The following is a 20,134-nucleotide window of genomic DNA, read 5'->3' as shown; positions in this document are numbered from 1 at the left end:
TGAGGAAGATTAGCCCTGAGCTAACTGCTGCCAATCCTCCTCTTTTTTCTGAGGAAGACTGGCCCTGAGCTAACGTCCATGCCCATCTTCCTCTACTTTATATGTGGGACGCCTACCACAGCATCGCTTGCCAAGCAGTGCCATGTCTGCACCCGGGATCCAAACCAGCAAAACCTGGGCCACCAAAGTGGAACGCGCGCACTTAACCTCTGCGCCACCGGGCCAGCCCCATCTTTGTTTTTTTTAATTGTGATGGTCTGCTTGCTTATGTACAAAAAAAAAAAATCTGCTTTTGATCTCTACTGCATAAAATCCTTCATTACCCATGAGAAAAATCTAAATTCTTTTGCTTAGCATACATAGCTTTTCAAAACCTGATGTTAGCCTATATTCCCAAAGTTTCCCCTATAACCTTATGATATATAATTTTGTCTTAGCACACCCAATTTCTCGTGTATCAGATATGACCCACCTTGTCCTAACTTACTGCCTCTTTGTGTGCCTTATCAACCTCAAATGCATTTCTCTCCTTTTTTTTACCTGACAGTTTTCAGCTCATCAAAGATAAGTATATCAACTATCTTCTCAGATAAGCCTTTCTAATCCTGTTCCTCCCTCGTTCCCTGTAGGAGTAATTTATTTTCACCTCTAATAAAGTACTTTAGATTATGTATTTATGTACTTTTCTCTACCAAAAGATTTTGAGCTCCTCAAGCTCAAGGACTGGCTTTGTTTTCCTCATTTTTATCTATACCCAAAACTTAATATAGTACCTAGCATGCAGTCAGTACTCGTTTGCTCAGTGAACTCATGTATCTAAATGGTTAATGCCCTTTTAAAATTAAGGCCTTGGGAGACTTTTTTCTCTTCAATGATGATAGACTATTGCTCAAAACATTTTGAAACTCCCCTGGTATTACAATCAAAGCCAATAACACATGCTTTAAGTATCATCTTTGGAGGAAAATTGGCTTGCTTTGGAAGACAAGTTTAATTTCTGGAACTATATAAGGTCTCCAAGAATCAAGTCTGATGAATAACAAGTCTACTTGAGAAATGCCCATTTTGATATGAGCTACCAAAATGCAAATACTGTTTTGCCTTATCAGCTACAGTGAGAGATCACCTTTTATCGTAGTAATAAATAGTTTTTAAATGTAGCCTATAAACTAACTCTCCCAGGAATATAAATTCCAAATACACTTTTGAGCCATGTTAACATCATTGAAACAAATTAACTTTTCCTGGCTGTGTTCCATGGAACATATTACTATAGTATTAATAGTTGATTAATGAAAAAAGGTTTTGTAATAAATGAGTTTGGGAAACCCTGAATTAAATAGATTTTCTTGCTACAGAGTCTTCTTGGAACCTTTAATATGCTTTTCTGGGTTGAGAGTCTCTAAAAGGATATTTTTATATATGGAATATTTATGTAACTATAGAACACACTGTAAGAAACACGTATTAAAAAACATGAAAATGAAAGTATAGCTTTCCTGGGTAACTTCTCTGAAAGACAACCCTTGTTTACATGCCTTCTCGTAGGGTTTTTTGTGAAGACAAAGAAGAATGATGTAAAGTTCCTGCTGAGTGCCTGACACATGGTGGATAAGTGTTACTGTCTCTGCTCTGGTCTGTCTGTTTCACATGTACTCTCAGGACCTTATTATCAAAGCTCACAGTATTAAGACCCATTCCATATGAGTTTTCTTCTCAATGTAACTTTATTTTCCTTTTTTCTCAAGTTCGGTTTTTATTAAGCTATTGAACCTGAAGTCAGTACTTCTTAAATAGTTATTCTGAACAGTATAACATGTTGAGAACGTTGAGAATGAGAGAGAAAACATGTGGTGAATTAAAATTTTTACGAAAGCATCAAGGAATACTACTTAGATCTGATGCTTTCATCCACGTCTTAAGATTGGATGAAGATTGCTGAAGTGCTTTTGCCCAGCAGTTTGATCTTCAAAAACCAGGATTTTTGTTGATGTCAGTGACATTTATGTCTTCTTAAGTATTTTGTCACATAATTAAAAATTTGTTCTTAATGCCATCAAGTTGATTTCGACTCCTAGTGACCCTGTGTACAGCAGAGCAGGACTCTGTCCGGTCTTTGTGAGCCATCCTCTTACCTTTCAGCACTACGTCAGACAGTGCTCTGCTGCTATTCACAGGGTTTTAATGGCCAGTGTTTTCGTAAGTTGGTGGCAGGTCCTTCTTCCTAGAGTGTCTTAGTCTAGAAGCCCCTCTGAAACCTGTCCACCATGGGTGGCCCTGCTAGTATTTGAAATCCCAGTGGCACAGCTTTCAGCATCTCAGCAACATGCAGGCGCCACAGTATGACAACCGACAGATGGGTGGCGTGCCCTGACTAGGAAACGAACCTGGGCCAAGGCAGTGAGAGCACTGAATCTTTACCACTAGACCACCAGGGCTGGCAACTAAAAATTATTATTAAAATATTTCACCATAATTTTAAGCATTTTGTTGTGATTTTCTCTATGAAAGCAATGTATTTAAATATTTTAAATAGAGATTTATTAGACAAGAAATCACTTCTTTTTCCCATTATTTTTTAAATTAGAAAATTTGATCAGTATTATTTGATATAATTTTAAACAGAATGAGAGAAACTTGACATTGGAGATGGCTAGTGTAGACTTATTTTAGGTAAATATATGATTTATATTAAGATGTTTGGAATATTAAAAATGGCTCTCAGCACAATTCATAGGATTTGAGAACCTGAAATTGAGAACCAATGCTATTGTAATAATGAATTTTCATATAATCCCAACAATTGCAATAGGGAAATAAAAAAAACCAAATTTGTCTAGGTCCTTTTAGATTCCCCCTGAGAATTTCTAAGATTTTCCTAAGAATTTTATTTTCATTTTATCCTCACAAAAACCATGTAGAATATGTAGAGTAGTTCTTATTTATTTATTCATTAAATAACAATTTATTGAGCACCTGTTTTGCTCTCAGAGCTGGGGATACTGTGTGAACAAAATAGACAAAGTCCTTGCCCGAATGGAACTTACATTTCTGGGGAGAAGACAGGAAATAAACACCATATTCTTTTCAAATTTAAAAAAAATACATTCCAGAGGCTACACAGCTATATTTTTCTACATTTTAAATATATCTTTTCTTTTCCCCAAAAAACTAGTAAGTAACACTGACAAGTGGAAGATCTGGGTTAACCTCTGTCTTTGCCACTTGCTATGAAACTCAATAAAAAAAATTTTTTTTCTTTTGGTGAGGAAGATTGGCCCTGAGCTAACATCTGTTGTCAGTCTTCCTCTTTTTGCTTGAGGAAGATTGTCACTGGGCTAACATCTGTGCCAGTCTGCCTCTATTTTGTATGAGGGATGCCACCACAGCATGGCTTGATGAACAGTGTGTATGTCCACACCTGGCATCCAAACCCACTAATCCTGGGCTGCCAAAGTGGAGTGCACAAACTTAACTACTACACCACCAGGCCAGCTTCAATAAAAATTTTTTTAGGATTATAATCAGTGCTACAAAGCATGTCGTTTGCTACAAAGAATATCATTTGCTTGCACACATGCTAGAGTTTCTTGGTAGAAACCTTGGCCCTCTGTTTCAAGTATGGTTTTAACCAAGGCAGACTAGAAGTATTGGAGATCAAAACTTTCTCTTGCTTCACTGCCTCTGTTAGATTCATTGAGGTTTCTTTATTGATTTTTCTTTGCTCTTCCTTTTCTCCCTACTTATTTGTCATTTACACATTCCACTTCTTTTGAGAGTTAAAACTCAAATTTCAACATGCATTATCACCAAGTTCTAAAGGAATGTATCTATCCTTGTAAGTCTAATGTCCCTATTTCCATCTTCCATGTTATTTGCTGTTAAGTGTAATAGTTTTACCTTATTTTTATAACATTTTTCTAGCATTTTAAATTTAATTATTATTTTAATTATTGCCTTTTAAAAACCAGGGCTTATTTAGGATTTACAATATCTTGACCCATTTCCTCTTTTACTATTTTTTCCTTGAATTCCATTCCTCTATTTCTCAGAGTTGATTTTCTTTCATAATGAATTATATTCTTTTATACTGCTTAGTGAATATCCATGAATAATAAAATATATCTGCATTTGAAAATAACTAGTTTGTCCTCTTTAAGAATAATTAAGCAGAATATGGAATTACAGGTTGCCACTTGTTTTCTTCGGCAACTTGAAGGCATTTTTCCACCGTCTTCCGGCCTGAATGCTGCCAGTGAGAAGTCTTCAGTCTACTAATTATTGGTATCTGTCAGAAAGTCTGATGACGATTTACTTTTCTTTCCCTTATAAGTGTCTCAGTCTTTTTGCCAGGAAGACCAAAGGGAATGTTTTTGTTTCTTTAAAGCCAAGTAGTTTTATTAGAATTTGACTTGGTATTCATCATCCTTGCTTGATTTTTCCAAGTATGCAATTGTGCTCTCTCAGTATGTAATTTTGTCCTTTTTTAAAAATTTCAGGAAAGTTTTCTTGAATTATAACTTTTAGTATTTGTTCTGTGATTTGGTTGTCTTCTTTGGGATTTCTATTATGTTGGATCTTCTTTGCCTGGCTTTAATAACTGTCATTTTCTAATCTTTTTTAAATCTCTTTTCATTTATTTTTTAATTTTACAGATTTTCTTCCTTTTTACCTTCTGTTTCTCTTAATTTTATCTGTTGTTTTTATTTACTCTTGTGTTACTATAAATTTAGTTTTAAGTACCTGAAATTATTTTTACTTTTATTTTCAGTTCTTTGCTGAATTATTTTATTTCTCTGAGTTTTCTAATTCTGATTTATATTGTTCTGTCATCCATAGTCTGTTTTCTTAAATTCTTTTGTCTCTTTTTGAATTATTAGGTTGCAGCTTCCATCTTTATGTGAAAATGTCTTCTGTTTTCTCTTTCTTATGATAACCATATAGGGAATTGGTTTGTGATTCTTCTCTGTTGCTCTTTTTTTCTTTTCTTTTTCTTTTCTTTTTTTTTTTTTTTTTTTGATGAGAAAGATTGGCCCTGAGCTAACATCTGTTACCAATCTTCCTCTTTTTGCTTGAGGAAGATTGTCCCTGAGTTAACATCTGTACCAGTCTTCCTCTATTTTGTATGTGGGACACTGCCTCAGCATGGCTTGATAAGCAATGTGTAGGTCTGTGCCTGGGATCCGAACCCATGAACCCTGGGCCACCAAAGTTGAGCACACAAACTTAATCACTGGGCCAGCCCCTCTGTTCCTCTTTTAGTGTGAAACTAATTTTCCTGAACTTTTATGAGGGCCAGAACAATCAAGAAAGCTTTTATAGCTATGCAGCTCTGGTGCTCCCTCTTCAGTTATTTTCACACTTTTCATGTTTTCAAAAATATGCCCTTTTGCTCTCTGAGATTTACTGGCTCTATTTTCTTATTCATTTTTATCTAGTTTTTGTTTTTCTTTCTTATCCTTGTTATCCCTGTTTTTTAAACAAATGAAATATTAAATCTTTCTGGTCATCATGTATGAATGATTTTATTTTAAAATTTGAAGTTAAATTTTAAGTTAGCATGTAAATTTAGAAAATACAGGATTTTCTAAATATGACTGAGTAGCCTCAATTTCAAATACAGTTGTATCTTTAACCACTTATATTCAGAAGCTCCAGCATATCTCATAGATCTGATGCATGATAAAAATAATGAAATCCGAAAGGTCTGTGATAATACATTAGATATTATAGCGGTAAGTAATTTTTCTTCTTATACAAAGTATAATAACCTTCATTTTGGGGGAAAAAAGACATTGCACACCTCTGTAGAACTTTGCTTTCAGTATAAATACAAATTTGTATTTGATAAAGCTCAAAAAATACAGTGATACTAAATTCACTTTTTAAACATTGTTAATACCTTTGGCTTTCAACTTTTAAGTATAGGCTCCTTACTTAAAGAGATTTTATACATATTCAGAGTTTTAGGTCTGGTCTACATGTTATCTCAGAATCACTTGTTTTTCAGAGAAATTATTGCTTAGAAGCAGAAAATTTGGTGACAGTTTCTGCCACAACTCAACACAGTCAACTTTGCAGTTTGGCCATTAAATTTTTTTAATAAATCAAATCTTATATCAACTGTTTTTTCAAATCTTTGATAGTTTTTCTTGTATACATAGACTTTTTCTGTAAGTTGCTTTAGAATGATGAATCACACAAAAATATTAATGTTATTCGTGACTTTAGAAGTTTTTAAATAATATATAACCAGAGGAATGTGATCAGAGGGATAATCTGAGTCCTGTATTAGAAACTTGCTCACTGTGAGGACTTTTCTTCACAAATCATGCTGCACACCAGTCTTCTGCCGGGACTTGGGCCCATACCTGGGATGTGCCTTATACTAGATTATTACTTTAGCTATCTTTTTCACTTGTGGCATATACTGCTACACACAACCTCCTTGCTTCCTTCTTTGAACTGGATTTATACTTTTTATTTTGGCTCACCCTGTAGAAAGTTTCTTGAAGATAGCCTATTTAGTAGTTTTCAGAGTTTAACTTAAACATTTTAGAAAGATCAGAATAACATTTTAAAGAATCAATTAACTTCATTGGAAATCTTCTAAGTTGGCATTTCTGTTAGTGATTTTCTTATGAAAATGGGCAATCACAGTCAAGCACCTTCTTGTCAATTTCCTACATTTTATTTCAGAAATTCATCTTACTTGATAGCATCTGCTTTTTGGATTTGACTGGGTATATCATCACTGGTTTAAAACTAAATGAGTACATTGACATTTTAGCTTTGATCTCTAAATCAAAACAGGGAAACTTTACATATTAAATTATTGCTCCACCAAGATGTTTCCTACATGTAAGACACTGTCACACTGGTCACAGGGTTTATGAATATAGAATATTTATTACTCCTAGAGAACAATTTCATGACTCATGTACTATTTTCTATTAGATCACTAATGTCATTGTTGTATATATAGTGTAAGAATAAGAAACTTCTTAAAGTTCTGTATGTGATTATTTTACCTTAAGCAATAAGGAAAGGAGAGGGATGTCAGTCTATTTTGAATTGCTTTTAACATAATTTTTAAGTTACCTTCTTTTGAGAAAAGTTAGATGGAAGGTAATACTATGTTTAGATTTACATATTAGCTATGTTTGGTTTAGAATGGAAGTCAGTGATAGTTCCAAAAGGCCAGCTCAGTTGTATTATAAAAATATATAGTATAAAATATGAGTATATTTATTATAAGATAAAAATTTCTATTCCCAATTATTTCTAAACTCTGGGCTCAAGTCTCTCATCTTAAACAGGAATCATCACCACCCTGTGTCTACTTTACTTTTCTAGATACTGTCCTAGTTCTCGCCTTCTCTCTAGAACCAACATTTTGAAATAATTTTCTACATATTACTAACTTCATTTCTTCACTTTCCTCATCCTCCTTTCAACCTATGCTAACTCTGGCTTCTGCCTCCATTACTTCATTGAAATGGTGCTCACGAAAGTCACCTGACCTTCGTTTTTCTAGATCCAATGAGTACTTTTAGTCTTCATTTTACTTGTTGATCCTACCCTCCTTGAAGGAACTTTAAATCCTGGTCAGAATTAACATGTAAAACCACAAACAAAATTATTTTAGATTATTACATTCATAAAGAGCCTTGTTGATATGAGGACTTCAAAGAAGAATCAGCAAAATGAAACTTGTATATATCAGCTAGCTCTGTATGGCTCCCCTAAGAGATGTCTGATTGCTTGAGTTAGTACATTGGCCCTCTGTATCCACAGGCATTTTGCTAACTTTTTGGTGATTCAGTTTACAATGACGCTTCTGAGGATTGCAGAGCTCTTCTAAGGGTTAGAGAAAAAATATATGAAGCATCTACCATATGACAGTCACTCAATATGTTTTGTTTAAACTAGACCAAAACTCAGACCTAGTTGAGACGTTTATATCTAGATTAAATATCTCAACCAACATTTCCCTTCCTTGGTATAGTTAATTATCTATGTTATTTTCTGCTCATTTTAATTTTTAAAATGGAATGAGAAGATAATCTGTTCACTGTTTGGATTGTAACTGTGGAAAGTATGTATTGGAGTATGTATTTGGACTATATATATTTTGGCCAGACATGTTATTATTTATAGTTTACTTTAAGATTATCCTGAAAAATGGCCGAATTTGGCATTTTAAAAGTTCCTATCAGGGCACTTAACTGAATAGGGCAATAACTGAAAAGGCCTTGATGAGGACAGTGCAGTAAGTGGGAAGCTGCCTCTTCTAGTGTAGAAGTGCATCATCTGTTACATTGCCCACGTTCTGAATCTCTGGTGACTTATTTGGATTTGACCTCAATTTAATTATCAGCTAACCTCAGACCAAAGTTACACTCCTTGCTTCCTGCACTTCCTTGTTTGGGAGAAATTTGAGGAGTAGGCCATTTTAATACATCAGTAAAAAGATAGCTTCTCAGATCCACTTGAGGTATAGCTGCCAGTCTTTGGTTCTTTGAGCTCAGCTATTACTGATCACAACTCAGAGTGCTGTTTGCTAGTCCTGAATCTTTTTGAAGGGTAAAACAAGAGGAAATTGGCTTAATTTGAAACAGGAGAAACTTTTATTAGACACAGCAAAGATGATGAAACTCCAGAAATAGGCTGTCAAGAGAATGCAAAGTCTCTGTCCAGTTAGCATTAGTAATAGCTAAATAACCAACTTTCTAAAATAGTTTGTTAGAAACCTGCTTAGAATGGGAGTGGTTGATCCCTTAAGACTTTACCATTAGGTTTTGATTTCCTGGTATATTAACATAACCAAGTTGTACAATAATAAAAAATTGAAAAAAATTTGGAAGTAATGAGAGTATTTGTAGCTTAAGGCAATTTATCTTTAAGAAAACAAATTTCTTGTTCACTCAAGACAGACAGCATGGAATAATAGTAAGAAAAACTAGATGCCTTGCAAGCCTTAAGGAAATATGCCTTCTGCGTGTAAAGTACTTGTCCCCCAAATTATGGAATTGATTTAAGGTATATGGGCCCAAGCCCTCAATTGGTGAATTGAAACAGATATGCAGTGCTAGTACTCTTTGTACCACGGAGGATTATTACCTTTGGTGGTGCAGTTTCTCTGGCCTCATCAGCAAGCTGTTTCCTGTCTGATTAGGCCTTATATGTAGCTTCAGGAGGCAGGGAATGAGGTAGGTACAGAGAGGAGCAGGGAAGCAAGGAGAGAGGATCCTAGAGTCTTGGTCTTTCAAAGGGATTACAGGCATACCTCAGAGATGTTGCGAGTTTGGTTTCAGAGCACTGTAGTAAAGCCAGAATCTCGATAAAGCAAGTAATAGATTTTTTGGTTTGGTTTTTGTGCATGTAAATATTATCTTTACACTATACTGTAGTCTATTAAGTGTGCAATAGCTTTATGTCTAAAACACAATGTATATACCTTAACAAAAAAACTTTATTGCTAAAAAGTGCTAAGTATCATGTGTGCCTTCAGTTAGTTATAATTTTTTTTGCTGGTGGAGGGTCTTGCCTCCATGTTGATGGCTGTTGACTGATCAGGGTGGTGAAGGTTGTGGTGGCTGTAGCAGTATCTTAAAATAAGACAATGAAGTTTGCCGCATCAATTGACTCTTCCCTTCATGATCAGTTTCTCTGTGGCATGCGATGCTGTTTGACAGCATTTTACCCACAGTAGAACTTTCAGAATTCTAGTGAATCCTTCCAATCCCTGCCACTCCTTTATCAGCTAAGTTTATAAAATGTTCTCAATCCTTTGTTGTCATATCAACAATCTTCACAGCATATTCACTGGGAGTAGATTCCACCTCAAGCCACTTTCTTTGCTCGTCTATAAGAAGTAACTCCTCATCTGTTAAAGTTTTGTCATGGGGTTGCAGCAATTCAGTCACAGTAATTCTAGTTTTCTTGTAATTCTAGTTTTCTTGCTGCTTCCACCACATCTGCAGTTACTTCTTTCACTGAAGTCTTGAACCCCTCACAGTCATCCATGAGGGTTGGAATCAACTTCTTCCAAACTCCTGTTAATGTTGATATTTTGACCTCTTCCCATGAATAACAAATGTTCTTAATGGCATCTAGAATGGTGAATCCTTTCCGAAAGGTTTTCAATTTACTTTGCCCAGATCCATCAGAGGGATCACTACCTATGGCAGCTATAGCCTTATGAAATGTATTTCTTAAATAATAAGACTTAAAAGTGGAAATTACTCCATGATCCGTGGGTTACAGAATGGATGTTGTGTTAGCAGGCATGAAAACAACATTAATCTTGTTGTACATCTCCATCAGAGTTCTTGGGTGACCAGATGTATTGTCAGTGAGCGGTAATAATTGGAAAGCAGTCTTTCTTTCTGAGCAGTAGGTCTCAACAGTGGGCTTAAAATATTCAGTAAACCATGTTGTAAACAGATGTGCTGTCATCCAGACTTTGTTGTTCCATTTATAGAACACAGGCAGAGTAGATTTAACATAATTCTTAAGGGCGCTAGGATTTTTGGAATGGTAAATGAGCATCGGCTTCAACTAAAGTCACCAGTTGCATAGCCACTAACCAGAAAATCAGCCTGTCCATTGAAGCTTTGAAGCCAGGCATTGGCTTCTGCTCTAGCTGTGAAAGTCCTTGATGGTATCTTCTTCCAACAGAAGACTGTTTTGTCTACATTGAAAAACTGTTACTTAGTGTAGCCACCTTCATTAATTAGCTTCTGGAGAACTTGCTGCAGCCTCGACATCAGCACTTGCTGCTTCACCTGGCACTTTTGTGTTATGGAGACAGCTTCTTTCCTTAAACCTCCTGAACCAACCTCTGCTGGCTTTAGACTTTTCTTCTGCAGCTTCCTCACCTCTCTCAGTCTTCATAGAATTGAAGAGAGTTAGGGCCTTCTCTGGGTTAGGCTTTGGCTTAGGGACTGTTGTGGCTGGTTTGATCTTCTATCTAGACAACTAAAACTTTCTCCATATCAGCAATAAGGCTGTTTTGCTTTCTTATCATTCCTGTGTTTACTGGAGTAGCACTTTATTTTTTTTTTGTGAGGAAGATTAGCCCTGAGCTAACTACTGCCAGTCCTCCTCTTTTTTACTGAGGAAGACTGGCCCTGAGCTAACATCCATGCCCATCTTCCTCTACTTTATACGTGGGACACCTACCACAGCATGGCATGCCAAGCGGTGCCATATCCGCACACGGGATCCGAACCAGCGAACCCCAGGCTGCCAAGAAGGAGAACGTGCGAACTTAACCACTGCGCTGCCGGGCCGACCCCTAGAGTAGCACTTTTAATTTCCTTCAGAAAATTTTCCTTTGCGTTCATAACTTGGCTGTTTGGCTCAAGTTGCCTAACTTTCAGCCTATCTCAGCTTCTGACATGCTTTCCTCACTAAGCTTAATCATTTGTAGCTTTTGATTTTAAGTGAGAGACATGTGACTCTTCCTTTCACTTGAAAACTTAGAGGCCATTGTAGGCTTATTTTTGCCTAATTTCTATATTGTTGTGTCTCAGGAAATAGGGAGGCCTGAGGAGATGGGGAGAGACGGGAAGAGCTGGTTGGTGGAGCAGTCAGAACACACACATTTATTGATTAGATTCGCTATGTTATGTGGATGTGGTTCATGGCACCCAAAAACAATTACAATAGTAACATCAAAGATCACTGATCACAGATCACCATAGCAAATAGAATAACAATAATGGAAAAGTTTGAATTGTGAGAATTATCAAAATGTGATACAGAGATATGAGTAAGCAAAGGCAGTTGGAAAAATGGTGCTGACAGACTTGCTTGACACAGGGTTGCCACAAACCTCCAATTTGTAAAAACCACAGTACCTGCAAAGCACAATAAAGCAAAGTGCAATGAGCCAAGGTATGCCTGTATATGGCAATTGACCATTGCCTTTTCTCTTCCAGGCCTTGAGATTCGTGAAGGGGAGAACAGAAGCTTCTACACAGAGAGCTTCTAAAACCCCAGTTAGATTTTTGTCCTTTCGTACTCCCTCAACTTTGTGTGAAGTATTTGAGAACCTCATAAATTCTTCCCCAGTTGGTAAACAAATTCCTCCCCTGACGTTACTGGTTGTCAAACATTTAATACATGTTTATTAAGCACATACTATGTTCCAGATGCTAATATAGACACTGGGAATACAAAACTCAACAACACAAAGTTTCAACAATATGAAAGTTTACAATCCAGACTCTAAAGACCAGAATACTGTCATCTAGACAAGAACTGACCTTCCATAGGCAGTACTACTACATAGCCCTGTCAAGAGATTTCTATACTAATGGCGCATTGTATCTATAGGGTCTTTATGGGAAAAGGGATGTGCCTAGGTTCTCTGGTAAGAGACTGATGTCTGTTGTCTTTCTAGCCAGCCACAGGCCCGTGTGATTTGATACTAACACAGGTTTGTGTCATTGAGATTTTGAATGATGGCCCTTTCTCTTTTAGTAGCTCTAATTATGTTCATGGGCAGATTGTGTATATTTTAATAATCTAGGATTGATACCTAACTATAGTATTCTAAACTTGGAAAACCAGGTGCTATCTTCATTCCAGTATAGAAAAATTATATTTAATACGACTAGTGTATCAAAATGAGATAAACAAGTGTAGGATTAGACATGACCTCTAAGACATCAACCGGTATGTCCCCACAAAAATTACCAGCAAAACCTATGTCAGACAGGAAAGCTGAGTTTTCAAATAATCTTGCCAGCAAGGGAGAGCACTTTAAAAAATGTCTCATAACATCTTACAAAGGGAAGTTATAGAGAAAGTTTCATAGGATTAAGGTTAGAGTTAACATTAGAACTCAGGTTATTTCAGGACAGGCTTTCAAAAGCAGGGAATGGGTAGGAATTGGGTAAGACGATAGACAGCAGTCACTTTTAATTGACTTGCAGGTTGGGTATGGGCACAGAGCAGAAATTTTCAAGTGAGTTGTTGACAGAGACTTCTAAGATGTTCTTTCCAGAGCAAGTGGGATTGGTTCTTGCTTGTTTTACAGTCTTGGTAAATTTTCATTTCTCAGATTTGTAAGTTTAATTTTTATTTCTCAGCTCCTTACAGTCAAATTGGGTTTAGTAAGATAAGTTTGGTTAGTCCTCCTTTGGAGTTCATTTTTATATTGCATAAACCTTTTTGAAAAACAGAAATTTAAGATATTTTTCCTGCTTGTTAGAATTTACATACCTATATATATGAATGTGTGTATTCCCTGACAATTTAATGGGTATTACTTTAAAAATTTTTTTAATTGGCAACATTTGGATTAAAAAGAACCCAAGCATAGTATGAAAGACAAATCATGATTTCTTACTTAGATAAGTTTGATTTAGTTATATCTTTTACTTCGTGGTCAGACTGGACATGATATTTGAGATGATATTGCACAGATAAGCCTCAGTGCTTTAAAGAGAGATTGCAGAGATAATTGTACCTTGAGGTCTAGTTAAAAAATGTCGTAGTCAAGACTGTTGCACAATACTTGGAATAATACTGTTGAGAAATAGTATGTGCATAAAAGTCAACAACTCTATCATGTATGTGTGTTTAATTATGTGTATATCTATATATACATATCATATACTTATCATTGGGAGAAGTATTTTCTCAGATATAAAAGGCATCTTTTTAGCAGTTACCTTAAGCTTAATGAGCAACTAAATTACTCTAGATCTGCTTTAATTTAGTATGAAGAATTGTATTAAATAAACCATACTACATTCTCAATTAGGGGGCTGCCACATTAAAGGAGAAAGGAAAATCTGTTTTCTATCAGTTATGTTAGAACACAAAGCAGATCTATGTAGCTCTATGTTATCCTATAGTGTGTTAATCAGATACAAGGTGTGACGGAAGCCAGTGACAAAGGGTTTTCCTGATAGTGAGCAGGCTCTGAGAATAGGCTTGTTAAGGCTTCTTAATGTTTCAGTGGTTAAGTGGTAAACAAAATGATATAGGACTTCAAAAAAGATGGCACATTCCATAAAAAATCAAACCATAAGTCTTTCATGACACTTTAGAATTTATGGAAACTGAGTGCTTAAGATCCTAATGTCAGGAGCTGAGAAGAGAAGAAAATAAAAAACAAAGCGTGTGGACTTTAAATACAAGACGAACTCAAGTCTCAGAATAAGGCTATCAAGATGCACTCCTTGTGGAAAGAAGCATGTCAAAAATGAAGGAAAAAACAGCTCCATTCCTACGCTATTTCCGCAATGGCTTGATAGATTTTTATGACATATCTTGGCTGTGGTTGAGCTTTGACATCCCTGAATTTCCATAATTCTTTCCTGATAATGGGGGTGGGTGATAGAAGAGGGAAGTAGTGATTTGGGGGAGAGGGATTAGAGGGAATAGGTTTTAATTGATAATGTGTTCAATCTGTTAAATTTTTGACACTAGATATTCATTTAGAGTTGCTATTTAAAATAAACTCCTTATACTGCCAGTATTCTTCAGTTTGGGGCAATAGTTATTTCAACAGCTTTATGAAGTAATGATATTAATCGTAGATTTTTATTTATAGAATGTTACAACTTCATAAATCTTAGATTTGTTTTATTTTGGAAATGAAGAATCTAAGACCAAAAAATATTAAAATACCTTTAGAAGTTTGCATAGTTCTATTAGTATCGGAACCAGAACCAGAACCCAGGTCTCCTAACTCCTAATTCAGTGTTCTTTGTATTATACCATACCATATTACTAATATCTATATTCATACTGAGAGACACAGAGAAGCTATGACTTTGCCACGGCTATTAAACTATACTCATTACGGATAGATACACAGGATAGCTGAGGCTGGGGATTCCAGAATGCTGGTCCATTGGAGTATGATAAAGTTTTTACTGGTTTTCACTAAAAGTGGAAGAGAGAAGAAAGTACGTGTGTGTGGTGTTTGCGTGTGAAAGAGAGAGAGAGAAGGAAAGGCACACATAGAGACGGGGGCTGGGGAGGAGTTGCAAATATAAGGCTGTTAACATGTTAACAATATATACCAGTATTTATTGTGCTTCTATCTAGGTAAAGGTATTATGGACATTTGTTCTATAATTTTTCAATTTTCAACAATGAGATAGTCTTATGATAATAAAACTCCAAATGTTTTCGAAAAGTCATGTTATAACTCCTCGAGACTTTAAGACCTTGATTCTGTTTGATTAAGGTTTTTTGCCATTTTCTTTGCTATGATCTGTAACAAAAAGCCACGCTTACTTATAAGTCTCAAGGCCACCTCTTGTGAAAACTCCCCTTGTCATTGTAGTGGATGCATTGTAGTGGGAATCTGTAATCATGGTTGGACCTTTTGCAAAACATAATTTTCTATATCCTAAATGGTTATACAGCTTGGTATAGAATAACATATTCTGTCTTGTGTTTCCTGAAGAAGAAACTGTTTGGGTTTTTTTCTGAAGAGCTGAGAAGACAGCCATAGTGTTTTCATTGTGATCCTGTAAACAGTATTGCACATGTTAATCATTATGTTAATCATAGAAAATTAAACCTATGGTTTTATCGTACAACAATACTTAAAAATCAGAGTAAAATTATTTTTAATAAAATGACAGTGCAATCTGTTTCATTGCTACTATACTTTTAGGACTTAGAATGTTAAGAGATGCCCTGGTTCTCTGGGTTTATATAGTCATAAACTGATTAAAAAAAAAATAAGAAGGCAAAAACTTGAAAGGAATTCAGATTAGTGTAAGGGTAGTCTTATTACATTTGGTGCTAGGCCTGTGCTAACTCACTGCCTTGGCAAATCAGCTTTCCCAATACAATAACAAGTCAAGCTTTAGTATCAGTTAGCCGTGGATTCTCATGGATATTTTTTGTTTGTGTTTTCAGATTTCTGTCAAATGGAGTGTGAGTAGTCTCTTTTTAAAAACTCAGGCTTGCATGGGTAGGTTCATTAATGAGAATATTTTATAAACTTGAAGGGTGACAAAAAGGGTTAAGTTAGAAAGGCTATCATTTGTGAAGAAAACAGCATCATGTTACACATTTCTACGTTTATTAAATGTCTTTTTATTATTAAATTAGAATAATAAAATCTTATGAGAAGGGGGTAAGATGGTAACTCCTAGAATAAGCATGAATTTTTTTTTGTACAGAGCATTACTTACTTGGCTACATATGTGTTATGAATACATGGTTTAAGGATTTACTTTTTAAAAATTATACCTACCTCTGTAACATTTCACAGATATTAGTAAGAGGCAAGTTTTACTCCTAGTGGAGTAGCAAACCCCGTATTTTATATGCTTTGGGCACTTGACTGGGTTTTATCTTCTGTTCTTACACTAGGAATCCATATGCTTGAACTTAAATTATAATAAAACAATCAAATCATATGTCTTGCTATCATCTTCCTTGAATACGCCTTCATTTCGATAATGAGATTTTAAGTTTTTCTACTAAAATGGAAAGTTAGTTTTATATCTCTTGCCAAGTGAAACAGGCTAGTATTGCTAAAAGAAACACCACCACTCAAATTAGTTCCAATATTTAATGTAGATTCAATAGGATTTCTGGTATTAAAAGGCATATTCTGGGAGTTTTGGTGACCTGTAACTAACTTATCTTTTTTAAAAAAAGCTAATTAATATGGATAATTTCATGCCCCAAATAGCGTTTGCTTTTTGTTTATGCATTAGATTTTTTATCTTAGTGAATAATAAGTTTGTCCTTTTGTAAGTGTATGTGATCATTCTTCTTAAATTATCTGGTCATTTCTAGTGTGACAGTATATTCTTGCAGCTAACTTTAATTGAGCACATAACACCGTGCCTCACGTGGAACCAAAATGTATGCCTGTGAAGTCATATGAATTTTAAAGAGGTTCAAAGTTATATTTAGCGTTTGAGCTAAATTATTTTATTTTTTAACGATTGGCACCTGAGCTAACATCTGTTGCCAATCTTCTTTTGTTTTTTTCTCCTTCTTCTTCTCTCCAAAGCCCCCCAGTACATAGTTGTATATTCTAGTTGTAGGCCCTTCTGATTGTGCTGTGTGGGACGCTGCTTCAGCATGGCTTGATGAGCAGCGCTAGGTCCATGCCCAGGGCCTGAACTGGCAAAACCCCGGGCCACCAAAGTGGAGCACGCAAACTTAACCACCCGGCCATGGGGCCGGCCCCTGGGCTAAATTATTTTGAAGCTAATCACAGTGCCCATATTCCATAATTAGCACCACTTAGTATTTTATTTAATTTTGGAAACCCAAAATGAACCACTAAAATCTGTAGTCAGTGAAACTACTTGTAACAACATCTCTGTGCTATTATTTTTTCAGCTCCCTCTTTCCCTAGCACCCTCTCGTGTGCAGCCAGGTCAGAAAGAACATGATTCAGAATACAAGGTGTTATGTAATATATTTACCAGACCAGAAGCCACTTCCTCCCATATCACTGCTTGGTCAACAATTCAGCCCATTCATAGAATCTTAGAGCTGAAAGTTGACTTTGGAGGTCATTTATTAGAGTTTCGTTCACTGAAGAACCCATTCTACAGTGACCCTGACAGCGTTCATTTCTGTTTAATTGCCTTTTCCACATGGCTGGCCAAAGGTTTGCAGTGCTGGAATAGCCACAGTCAGCTTTGTACACTTCAAGTTACTTCAGTGTTCTGGGCCTCATTTTCTCATTTGTAAAATGCCAATAATTATAGTTCTTAATTCAGAAAGCTATTACCTCAATTAATTAACAGTAATAGCTAATACTAAATGTTTTCAATATAGGTATTCTAAATGCTTTATGTGTATTATCTCGTTATCAGAAGAATTTATGTCATCATCGATTGGACAATTGTGTAAATTATCATCATATCTAATCACTGTAACCATAACAACAAGATAGAGCATTGGGATTTTGGATTTATTGTTTATATCTAAACTGCCAATTTCAAATATGGGTTACCATTGTAGATGTAACTTGGAGTAAAAAAAATCTCAATGATTTAAATATTGAAATTATAACAGTTGAATTAATAAATGCTTATTATTTTAAAGTGTAATAATGTTTATGACAGCTCTTTTATACAATTTAAATAATTATATTAGGAAATAGATTGACAACTAATAGGAATGTTAATAGATAACTATTAGAAAGAAGGAAAACTTAGTAATTTGGTGGCAAAATTACCATTAGCAGGACCATAGCCAGAAAGTATCTTCTAAGTCCACTAAACTCAGTTGAAAAGGAGCATATGTATAGTTTCAGAGCTGTATGGTGTAGAACATACAGTCTTACAGCTGACATGCTAAGAGGTTTATTGATAATATGACACTTTTAAGATTTAACAAGTAAAATTTTAACAGGATAATCATAATAATTACATTTATTATAAAATTTAAGACTTCTTACATCCCAGAAATTCATTCTGTGATGACAGTTTTTGACTTGAGCCTCAGCGTTGGATGAAAATTGTTCAACATTTGACTAAAATGTGTACTTGATCCACTTCTTAGTGATCATGATCATCTTGACTACTAGAGGACAGTACTATTGCCTGGCACCTTCCCAGTTCCTTTTTAGATAACTATAATTAAAAGTATTAAGAGGAATTTAAAACAAAGATCCCTAGGATTAGGATGACAAGAAATAACCTGAAGCCTTTTTTTCATCTATGCCATCAGAGGTACTGTCCATTAATTAAGTGAATACACTAGTCAGTAGTAGCTACAACCTGTGGAAAAAGTAGGGCGCTAGATCGGTTGGGCTGTAGTTTATAGTAACTTGCCTATTTGTCCTTCAAAAACATTCACCAGGGACTTTCTCTGGAACAGATGTTAACAGATAAAGCAGTGACTAAGCCAGTCTTGTTTCTCAGGAGTTAATGGTTGAAGCAGGAGATAGACATTTAAGGAAATAATTATGATTAAATAAGACAACATCATTATTTTGTGATTGAAACAAAATTGAATTAGATTCTGCTATTTGTTTTCCATAGTAAACCATTTAAATAGGAGAAATACCTTAATAGTAATTCTATTTTCCTACTGAAAAGTGTTAGCTAAACAAAAAGATATAGTGAAAGATGTAATTTTAACGCTTAACCATCTGTCATCAGTGCCACAAAACTCTTTGGAAGCTGAAATCTGATTGCTTACCTAAATTCTAGCAGTACTTGTATGAAGAATTCATAAAATTTAAACTTTTCCAGTTTTTGCCATTGGCATTTGGGAATCCAAACAGAAATGTATTTAATTGATTTTTATTGATTATTGTATAAAATAATTCTGAACAGGTTTTTTAAATATTTTCTCTGACCCAATTGAAGCCCTCCAAATTACTCTTCTTATGAGATAGAAGTGCTGTTATCTGAGTACCAAGGGAGTCCCTTCGTAAGCTTATGTAATGATAGTTGACTATTTGTTTTCACTAGGAATATGATGAAGAATGGGCTAAGAAAATTCAGAGTGAAAAGTTTCGTTGGCATAACTCTCAGTGGCTGGAGATGGTAGAGAGTCGTCAGATGGATGAGAGTGAGCAGTACTTGTATGGTGATGATCGTATTGAGCCATACATCCATGAAGGAGATATTCTCGAAAGACCTGACCTTTTCTACAACTCAGGTAAGATGATAACCAAAGCAAAAATAAACAGTTTGTGTGCTATAAATAGAGATTTTGGTCTGCCAACCCTGCTCATTCCCAAGCTTTGTAAGCACTTCTTTTAGTATATAAGTGGTCTTCTGCTAATGATTTTAGGCATAACATGAGTACACACCAAGCAAACCTATTAATTCACCATTAGTTTTTTCCAAGTTAGTCTTTGATGTGATCCCCATAAAAAGGCTGTAGCCAGGAAAATTAATTGCTCTTAGTTTATTACTTTCTAGAATGTGTAACTTAAAATCACATCTTCAAGATTTCTGACTTCTGTTTGAAAATGTAATAATTCATTTTTTTAATCCTGCATTTATTTAAATGTATAACTTACTACTTTATGTCTTGTTTTTCAGTATGTTTCATTTTAACAGTCTAATTTTGCTATGGTTTTGCTTTAGTTTTGAACTAGTAAACTATTTGGTGACTATTTGGTTGCGAAGATTTAGACACTTTATAGCAATAGTTTTTTCCT

General features: G+C 35.2%; 1 protein-coding gene across 4 annotated transcripts in view; it reads left to right on the top strand.

The window, feature by feature from the left end:
• The window catches only part of KIFAP3 (kinesin associated protein 3), a 148,425-nt gene that overhangs the window by 93,693 nt on the left and 34,598 nt on the right, over positions 1 to 20,134 (top strand). For all 4 annotated transcript variants that reach the window (XM_046682625.1, XM_046682624.1, XM_046682627.1 and 1 more), the window contains 2 exons: positions 5,650 to 5,735; positions 19,437 to 19,626. In XM_046682625.1, coding sequence (XP_046538581.1) covers positions 5,650 to 5,735; positions 19,437 to 19,626 — 276 coding nt within the window. The remainder of the gene's footprint in view (positions 1 to 5,649; positions 5,736 to 19,436; positions 19,627 to 20,134) is intronic.

Source organism: Equus quagga, chromosome 13 (assembly GCF_021613505.1).
Source record: "Equus quagga isolate Etosha38 chromosome 13, UCLA_HA_Equagga_1.0, whole genome shotgun sequence".
NCBI classification, from domain to species: domain Eukaryota; kingdom Metazoa; phylum Chordata; class Mammalia; order Perissodactyla; family Equidae; genus Equus; species Equus quagga.
Note: the sequence above shows the minus strand (reverse complement) of the source record. Positions and strands in the feature narration are given on the sequence as shown.